The sequence below is a fragment of the Pezoporus flaviventris genome, unplaced genomic scaffold, assembly GCF_033815535.1.
Source record: "Pezoporus flaviventris isolate CSIRO_AGI_PZ_B2104156 unplaced genomic scaffold, CSIRO_AGI_Pfla_v1 ptg000041l, whole genome shotgun sequence".
NCBI classification, from domain to species: Eukaryota; Metazoa; Chordata; class Aves; order Psittaciformes; family Psittacidae; genus Pezoporus; species Pezoporus flaviventris.
In genome coordinates, this window is record NW_026892589.1 from 13,304,723 (window position 1) to 13,314,547 (window position 9,825).

Below are 9,825 nucleotides of genomic sequence, written 5' to 3' on the forward strand. Positions count from 1 at the left end.
GGATTTCTTTTTGCTGATGGAGGAAACACACAGCCTAATCCGAGCCCTGCTGGATAACCTTGGGCACTCGCTCTGCTCCTCTGGGCTTTGTGGCTCCTCCCTGCAAACCAGGGCTGGTATTCCGCTCCTGAGTGAAATGCCCAGGCACTGTCACTGTGCTATCTGTTCCTTCCCAGGCAGTGCATTAAGCTACTTCTGAATTGACATATTCCATCTTTTTTCTGGCCTCTTTAATAAATCAGAGCTATCCACCCCCAGTTACCCTTCACCAACCCCTCACCAAGGGAGCCAGAGGTGCTGTCAGACACAGGGTTATTTTGGAGGTTAAAAACTTCATGGTTTTGGTCTTTGCCTTCCTCAGTGACAGTGATGATAACTTGAGAACGTCTTTCCCTCATGTGCATCTGCACTTGGACACACTGAAGCTGCACAAGGCTTCTTGTGCAGAAAAGGCCTTTAGCTGTTGTTGGGAGCAGTTTTACAAAGCCTCTCATTTGTATGCACCCAGTGATGTTCCTGTTGTCGGGGGCTCTGCTCTCTGCTGGTTTTGTTCCACTTCCCCTGTACACAGAGGTTTCTTTATTAGATTCCCATGTGCACACTAAGGGCATGTCCAGGTAACAAGGGGTCCCTGAGCAGTCCATTGCAACACCTTCCCCACAGAGCTCAGCAGGGACAGGGGCAGCCTGTGCTGGACATCCCCGGAGCACCAAACCAAGCCGTGTTGATGTGAACTGAGCCGGGCTGACCCGACCCGAACGGCACTGAGCTGAGCTGTGCCCGGCTGATCTGAACGGGCCGAACCGAGCCCATTCCATCCGAACAGAGCCACACAAAGGCCGCCGAGCCGCGCTGATGGGGACAGAACCCAGCCCGGCCGTGCCGGATGAAGCCCGGAGGAGCCCTCCCGATGCCGGGCCGGGCGGTCCCTATGGAACGGGGGCGGACCCTATGGAGCAGGGCGGTCCCGGAGGAGCGGGCCTGGCCGGCAGCGCACGGGGCAGCGCAGCGCAGCATGTTGCGGGCAGCGGTGCTCGTCTCCCGGCTCTGCCGCGGCCCGGCCGCGCTCCAGGCGCCCTTCTCGGCCGCCGCCGCCGCTTCCCCCATCCCGGCGCCCAACCCGCAGCCCGACATCGCCTGCAACAAGGTAGGGCCGCGCCGGGGGCCAGCTGGGGCCAAGGCCCGAGGGGCTGCGCGGTGCGGACAGTCCCGTTCATAGCGGGGTGCGCGGGTTCCCTAAGGGCAGAGCTACACGAGGGGGCATCGGCCCCGCCGCTCCTTCGCTCCCAGCCGCCATGCCCGGGCTGTTGTTGGCTCCTGGCCGAGTGCTCGGGAAGGTCTCGGTGAGCACCACGCTGCTGACCCTGTCCCTATGGACCTGGATCTGCCCCTGCGCAGCTCCAGCCGGGCACCGCGGGCTTGCAGGGGCCTCCTGAGACCGGAGCTTCCCGGTGAGGTGCTGGTTGCTGAGGGGTGAATTCCTGTTATGAACTTGAGGGTGTGTCTGTTGTTGCTAAAGGATCTCCTTCGTACTGGTGCGGATCGGGAGCCTGCACAAGCTGGGTCCCTTTTAACGAAGCAGCTAAGGTGCTGTCAGATGCTCTCCCTGGCTTCCCCTGGCTCTGGTGCTGAGGCTTTGCTTGTTTCCGTGCAGATTTTCATCAACAACGAGTGGCATGATGCAGTCAGTAAGAAAACCTTCCCGACGATCAACCCGGCAACAGGAGAAGTCATCTGCCAGGTTGCAGAAGGGGATAAGGTAACGTTCTCTTGGGATTGGGTTGGCTTCAGTGTTTGCAGGTACACGGGGACGACAGGGGAAGACACCGATGCAGTGCTGTGTTTGCAGCAGTGTCTGAGCTGTACCAGTGTCAAGAGGTTCTTGTGCTCTTCCTCAACTGTTGCTTTCAACAAAACCCTCTGGCTTTGCCTCTCACCAGTGCCAGGCTGGGGCTGGGAAGGGCCAAAAGGAATAGATGAGTTGGGAGGTGTGAGGACAACCATGATTGGAGCTTGAGGGAGAGGCAGGGATTGAAGGCAGACACTGTGGTCCTGTGGGTGCTGTGCTGGCAGCGTGAGCCGGAGCCACAGAAGCAGAGGAGATAAAGGGGCAGGATTCCATTGGAGAGCCGAGACCGTCCCCATCCCAAGGAGAACAGAACAAGAGGTGGTGGTGAATAGAGTCATGTAATCATTCCTTACAGAAGGCCCTCCGTGGGGGCTGTGGCAGAGCTGAGCTGGTGTTTCCCAGCAATTCTGGATTCTTTCTATAGCCTGGAAGCTTGTTAGTGTTCCCCACAGGAGGGGTGGGGAAAGGAAGCTCTGTTATTTGCTTGTCCACGGTAGACTGGCTTGTCCTGGCAAGACCATTGCAGCAAGCCAGGACAGGGAACCAACGAGGAACCAGTTAATGCCCTGACAGGACAAAATGATGGATTAGGGGTGTCTTATCAAGGACAAAACCCCTTTAGACTGTGCTGGTGCAATCAAAACCCGAGTGAGCGTGAGAAGCACACTTTGGGAACTTTTCCTTGTTCTGGGATGCAAATATTAACCCGGCAGATGATGTGGCAGAGATAACCTGGTGGGATTTGCACTGTGCATAGCTGAAATAACAACGAGTGCCCAGGTTGATGCTCATGGGGTGAGCAGCCCAGGGGATGTAGGTGTCTTGCAGTGAGGCAAGTCAAGGCTGCAAGTTCTTGCCCCAACAAGGCTGGTGTGGGCTGTTTTCTTCTGGAGACCAAGGAGAGCTTTCAGCTGTGTTTTGAAAGAGTGAGTGGGGGCTGGCTGCTCCTTCCTCACCCTCATGCCTTCCCTCCTCTGCAGGCAGATGTGGACAAGGCTGTTCAGGCAGCCAAGGCAGCCTTCCAGCTGGGCTCGCCCTGGAGGAGGATGGATGCTTCTCACCGGGGGAAGCTGCTGAACCGTCTCGCTGACCTGATCGAGAGGGACCGGGCGTACCTGGCGGTGCGTGCTGAGCTCCGGCTGAGCCCTCTGCTGCGAGCGGGGAGGGAGAGGGGCAGAGACGGGTGGTTTGTGCCACTGGGTGCGATGGGGAGAGATGGGAAGTAGTTTTGGGAAGCTGAAGGCAAAAAAAAGCCAACACAGAGCAGATCCAAAGTGCAAACTGGGAGCTGAATCGAAATCTCTTTGTGTGACTGTCCCCACCTTCTGCTAATCTCACTGTGGTTTGTAGGCGCTGGAAACTCTGGATAATGGCAAGCCATACTCCATCTCCTACCTGGTGGATCTGGACATGGTAGTCAAATGTCTCAGGTAAGTGTGGAGGCTGCAGTGACTCATCATGCTTAGCTGGCCTGTGATAGCCAAACCTCTGCATGTGCAGAGACCAGATGCCTCCAATGGCAGGGCTGCACTGGCCTGCACTGGCCTGCTGGTCCCATGTGGTCCACAGCAGGAGATAAGACACCCATTGTCCTTTATTTTTTGCTAAGAATGAAGCTGTAATTCCTATGATTTCCCAAAGGATTTTCATTGCATGTATGTCTCTTGCTATATACAGGACTGGTGCTAGTGGAGGTGAGCTGTGTTACAGCACAGGGATGGCAGGATTTATGTTATGCTAAGGCAGGAGAGAGGAATGTTTCTATTTATTGTCCATTCTTAAGATCCCCTGTTTGGGAAATACTTGTAGTGGTAACTGTTCTACAAAGTGAAGAAGGGAGAAAGCAAATAGCTGGAGGGAGTCTCTCTTCTCCTGATGGGACACTTGTTATTCTAAATTCACTGACCAAAATGTTACTGTCGGTAGATACTTTGCAGGCTGGTCAGATAAATTCCATGGCAAAACCATCCCCTTAGATGGAGACTTCTTCTGTTACACAAGACACGAGCCAGTGGGAGTTTGTGGACAGATAATCCCGGTGAGTAAAATGCATCATTACTTCCTGCAGCATTCCAAGAATTGGGTGTTATCATGAAGAGTTGTCTTAAAAGCGTTAGTTACTATCTGTTGCTCACCACTGTTTCCTTCCAGTGGTAAAGCTATGGTTGCACCAGCTGGGAGGGCTTTTAGGTTGTCCTGGCATTGTGGAACTATTGATTTCATAAGCTCTGAGTAAGACTCACTTTGTATCTGCTGATTTAAAGAATTTAAACCCCTTTAGAGGAGTTACCTGGCTCAGAACCACGGTTAAGTTTAAACTAGTGTTTAAAATGCTGTGTGATGAGGAAATAGCGGCAAAATTCAGCTTGATGTACGTGATCTTCGGTAACTAGCAGCCAGCGTCGGGAGGTGGTTGGTCAACAACCAAGTCATCGTTACGCAGTGACCCGTGGATAGTGTTATCTCTTTCTAGGAGCAGCCACATTCTGATTGCCGGGTGCTGTATTCGCCTGGTTTTCATGTTTGCATTGAGCAGGAGCTGAATGTGAATGCCTCGTTGGGCTGCATGCGCTGCCACTGCAAAGAGGCTTGCTTTCCAAATACCTCAAAAGAGGGTGTGATGGCTACATTGACAGTAAAGATTAATTTACATGGGGTTTGCAGTGGTGCTGAGACACCTCAAAGTAGAGTTTCCCTGGACAAGCAGAAGGCAGTGCTTGAAAAGGAGGCAGGCACTGGAGAGCAGCAAGGGAAGGGTCAAAGGCTGCTTCCACAGGCACTGCACTGGTTTGGATGGAGCTTGCTGGTTACTTACTGATTAATTGGAAACCCTCAAGCTCAGAGCAGTAAATTCCTCCTTGTTTTTCAGTGGAACTTCCCGCTGTTGATGCAAGCATGGAAACTTGGGCCTGCCCTGGCCACTGGGAATGTGGTGGTGATGAAAGTGGCAGAGCAAACCCCTCTGAGTGCTCTCTATGTGGCCAATCTGATCAAAGAGGTGAGCGAAAGGCTGGGTTTCCATCGCTGCTGGGGTACAGCCAAACTGGTGAGCTGCAGAGCATGTGTGGCAGGAACAGAGAGGGGCTGTTTGGTCTGAAGAAAGGCTGGATTGTCTTGGGTATCGTAGCATTGGGTTAGCAGAAAAACCCTCTTGTCCTTATAAATGTGTATGCAGAGGACATAGATCTTGATTAGGGAAGGACTCTGAGGTTTAGGTTACAAAAACAAACTTCAGGGTGATTGGGAAGTTGACATCTATTGCTCCAAACTATGCCTAGGGTGTGGGGTGGGGAGCAGAGTTGTCCTGGTGGTTGCAAACTGAACATTAACACTAAAGTGAGGTAGAAAAGGCTCTGCTCTTTGTGGGAGGCCCATTGAAATGTTACTGGCAGGGGAGGGAAGGGGAAATCCTTGGTTTGTAGAGGACTAACGTTGCTCTCCCCTGTGGTGAACCGGCAGGCTGGATTCCCACCAGGAGTGGTGAACATCATCCCTGGCTATGGGCCCACTGCAGGGGCTGCCATCTCCTCCCACATGGATATAGATAAAGTGGCCTTCACCGGCTCCACGGAGGTAAGGGAGCACCTTAACCTGCAAGCCCTTGGGATACAGAGAGTGTCTCATTGCTGTAATACCTTTTCTGTGTAAAATACTGGAGGCGCTTTGCCTTCTAAAAGGAAAATAGAGCTGACTTCAGGGTGTGACATTTAGTTTTACTCTACCTAAGACTCTTCTAAGGTGCCTTCTTTAGAGTTCTTCCTCTCGCTTCCTTTGAGCTGCTTCAGAAGATGTGAAACTGTGCAGGCTTCAGGTGTTCCCTGAGGGCCCTGACAAGGAAGGGATTATTGTTAAAGTGCTGACAGACCTGAAACCAGCCGCCCTGCTCGGTGCTGCAGACGTAGGAGTTAATTCCTAATACCTGTTCTCCTCACCACGCAGGTTGGGCACCTGGTCCAGAAGGCTGCAGCAGAGAGTAACCTGAAGAGGGTGACACTGGAGCTCGGAGGAAAGAGTCCAAACATAATCATGTCTGACGCAGACAGTAAGCACCTTTCAGTGTAGTGCTTGAGCTGTCCCTTTTGCATTGGCTTTCTGCAAGCAGAGCTGGGGGGGGAGAGGAAACCTCTCCTGTGGGTGTGAGTCTCCAACTCTGACCATACCTGGATGTTGTCACCCAGTGAAGTGCCTCTTGCTGTAGCTGCTGTATTTGTGTAGCAGCACTTCTTCACTCCCACCTCTTCCCCTGTGCTCTGAAGTTCAGTTATCAGCAAATGAGAACTGGATCAGTATCTTCCTTCAGTCTTACTGCCATTTGGTTTTGTGTCTTTCTCTTGGTGTGCACCACTCTTTTCTACTCTTCCTCATCTCTTGCATGCAGACTTATTGTTGGTCTTGAGGAGCCAACACCTGTGCTTTTATATGGCAGGAAGGAAATTAGATCTAAACCAGCTTGTCCTTAATACCTCATAATGTCAAATGAGAACTGTATTCTGCCTCAGATCAGATTGGTTTTCTCTAGTGTGGGCTGCTTCAATAGACCCCCACACTAATTAAATCTGTATGTAACTTCTGCCCTACCAAAGCATGGGAAACACCCTCAGCTGAAAGGGCTTTGTGTCACTGGTCCTCCATCAGTCTGCATGGTGATTGTTCACAACACTGCTTGGGTTTGTTTGCTGATTTGTGTTCTCCCCTCTCTCCAATCTTAGTGGACTGGGCCGTGGATCAAGCCCACTTTGCCCTCTTCTTCAACCAAGGCCAGTGCTGCTGTGCCGGATCCCGGACATATGTCCAGGAGGATATTTATCAGGAGTTTGTGGAGAGGAGCGTTGAGAAGGCCAAGAACAGGGTGGTTGGAAACCCCTTTGACTTTAAAACTGAACAGGGGCCTCAGGTAAGAGCAGGAAATGTCCTCATCTGTTATCTCCTGAAATAGCCCCAAGTCATTGTGTATCAACAGATTGGAATGAAAGGGATCCATGGGTCTCTTGATTAAATCTCCTTTGAACTGGGGCTGTTATCTCCTTGCCTGTGCAGGAGGGAGAAGTCCATTAGCCCTTCTGATGGTTCCAAACCCTCCACTTGAAGCTGGCATTTAAAAATGACCACCTCCCTTTGAAGCTGACTCTGCAGGCTGTTGAAATGAGGAATTGCTGGAGCACCATCACATGCACAGCAGTTTGTAGTCAAGTCTTTTGCTGCCAGTAAAGTGAAGTTGATCTCTCTGTCCTGTGTCTCATAGGTAGATGAAAAGCAGTTTAAGAAGATCCTTGGGTACATTAATACTGGGAAGCAGGAAGGAGCCAAACTGCTGTGTGGTGGCAATGCCGCTGCAGACAGAGGCTATTTCATCCAGCCAACTGTCTTTGGTGACGTGCAGGACAACATGACGATAGCCAGAGAGGAGGTGAGACTGCAGCACCCTTCTGTCTGTCGGCTTCTCCCTTCTTGCTCATTTTGTCCCCTCTGATTCAAAAACCTGGGTCTGGGCACTTGTGAACCACAGAACTCGATGCTGCTTAGAAAGTGACCGCATTAAACTCCCTCCAGATTACATCCAGGGTTCTTTGTAATACAGGGAATGATACTTTGAATTTGATGCCCATGATTCCCACATCCATACGGTAACTCCAGCATCAACCACAGCCCTCTCCATGCTCAAAGCACACAGTTTCACAAGCTCTCTCTGGATTTTGCAGATATTTGGGCCAGTCATGCAGATTCTGAAATTCAAAACCATTGAGGAAGTGATCGAGAGAGCAAATGACTCCAAGTATGGCCTAGCAGCAGCTGTCTTCACAAAGGATCTTGACAAAGCAAACTATGTGTCACACGGCCTGCGAGCTGGAACAGTCTGGTGAGCATCCACACTTTCTTCTGCCTTGGCTGCTGCAAGCTTCCTTGTGTGCTGCCGTTTCTCTATAAGCTTGTTCTTTGATAGCCTGTCTCTGAATCCAGTACTTCACTGAATGTAATGACAGGCCTTCAGCTGTTGGTAAAAATTAGGTCTATTAGGCTTCCATGTTCCCACTGGGAATTAATGTATGGAATGGGGGGGAAGAAATCCAGTGCTGCAGCTGGGAATGAGAGCAGTGTCTGCAGGGCTGTGAGGGCCAGCAATGATCAGATCACTGAGCACATCTGTGTGGCTGCAGTTGATGTTGCTGTGTGTTCGGAGGCCATGCAGCAGTGCCAGAGTAAGTTCTTCAGCAGCAGTTTCCTGCTGCAGCAGGGGGGTTTGGAGAGCCAGTATCTCGCTGTCTGTTTGGTTTGTGATGGTACTGAGGGAACAAGGCGGTGTCGCTGGTACCTGTGCTCTGAGGGAGGTGTGGGTGGCAACCTGGGCGCTTGGTGCTGTGATAATGCAGGAGGTGAATGGGTTTGATGTCGTTTCCTGGTTGATGGGGATAAGGCGTCGGTATGGATTAACTCCGTTGTCTGAGAGCACGGACAAACAGGGAAATCCTGCCTGGAAATTCTCCTGCAAACACCTGTTCACTGCAGAAGGCTCTTCCATTAACCAGGTCTGAAACTGCAGGTGCTTAAATCTTGTTTCCATTGCAGGGTAAACTGCTATGATGTGTTTGGTGCCCAAGCCCCCTTCGGTGGCTACAAAGCCTCTGGGAATGGGCGAGAACTGGGAGAATACGGCCTGGAGGCTTATGTAGAGGTGAAAAACGTGAGTATCCCTGTATCCGAGGAATGACTGCCCTCTGCCATAGCTCCAAACTGGCTTTGTGCCTGTTGGTCTGAGAGTTGCAGTTTGTCCTTCTAATGCTTGGAACAAAATTGGAGCTGCACTTGGGAAGTCACCACAGACACAACCTCATGGAACTGAGAGCTCCATCCCTGACAGTGTTCAAAGCCAGGTTGGACACAGGGGCTTGGAGCAAGCTGCTCTAGTGGAAGGGGTCCCTGCCCGTGGCAGGGGCTGGAGCTGGAGGAGCTTTAAGGTCCCTTCCAACCCAAACCATTCTGTGGTTCTAGAGGAAAACCTAGGTATGTAACCTAATAGGTTTTCTAATGTATACATATTTTCTATGTAATATGAAATTACAAATATTTTCTATGTAACCTAAATAGGTTTTCTAGAGGACAACCTGTTAGATATGTAATTTAACAGATTACCAGCTGCCTGCACCACTTGTTTAGCTGCTTCTCACTGTACAGAATGCAAGTGTGTAGACTTCCCCATGAGTTTGCTTTGTGGGGAATGGGAAGAGATGGGCAGAAGCTTCTGCAGGTACAAACAGGCAGAGGAACACTGAGCACTCATCACCCGAGAGCAGGAGTCTGGGCAGTGACCTTATAGAGCTTAATACGGTGCTATTGAGCTGATCCCCGCGTTCCCAGTGGTAGGAAATCCCATCCCCACAGGCTGATGGACATAACTGAACGCTGCCTCCAGGTTAATAACCTGTGTGTGTTCTCTTTCCAGGTGACGATCAAAGTTCCACAGAAGAACTCCTAAAGGAGAGCGTTGGGGAGCGTCTGTGCTGCTCCACGGGACGCAGAGCAAGGAAAGCCCTTCTTAACACAAACAAAGCATAGGTGGAAAGCCTTTAACTCTGCGTTAAGGATTGTCTCTTTAGAAGGTGCCTGAAGGAGCTTTTGTTATACACGCTACTTGGCTTTCTCTTTTTAAAGTACCAAATACAGCCACTGGAGCCCTAATGCATTACATGGGGGTACTCTCGGTGCATCAGGATCTGATGATGTTCTTGCCAGGACTCATTTCAATGCTTGTCTGCAGTAGGTTGTATAGGAACTCTTTATGGGCTTACACAGCTCTACCCTTGTCCTGTGCACTCACCTATGGCCTGAACTGAGAGCTGTGGGACCCAGCAGAGCCTGAACCTGAGGTAAATGCTTGTTCTTGCTGCTCTCATTGTTATCTACTCCCAATAAACACCTCTTAGTGAAGTTAACCTGGCTTTTACCGGAGCAGTTTGTGGGGTGGGAGCTCCAGTGCGCTC

The 9,825-nt window shown here is 51.2% G+C and overlaps 1 protein-coding gene across 1 annotated transcript; it reads left to right on the forward strand.

The window, feature by feature from the left end:
• Positions 1 to 855: 855 nt before the first annotated feature.
• Positions 856 to 9,777, forward strand: ALDH2 (aldehyde dehydrogenase 2 family member). Its single transcript, XM_061466410.1, is given in 14 exon segments — positions 856 to 939; positions 941 to 1,147; positions 1,655 to 1,759; positions 2,830 to 2,970; positions 3,200 to 3,279; positions 3,776 to 3,887; positions 4,719 to 4,847; positions 5,309 to 5,422; positions 5,789 to 5,891; positions 6,559 to 6,743; positions 7,092 to 7,256; positions 7,549 to 7,706; positions 8,414 to 8,528; positions 9,288 to 9,777. Coding segments are annotated over 14 exon segments (1,731 nt in total). The 3' UTR covers positions 9,321 to 9,777.
• The last annotated feature ends 48 nt before the right edge of the window (positions 9,778 to 9,825 follow it).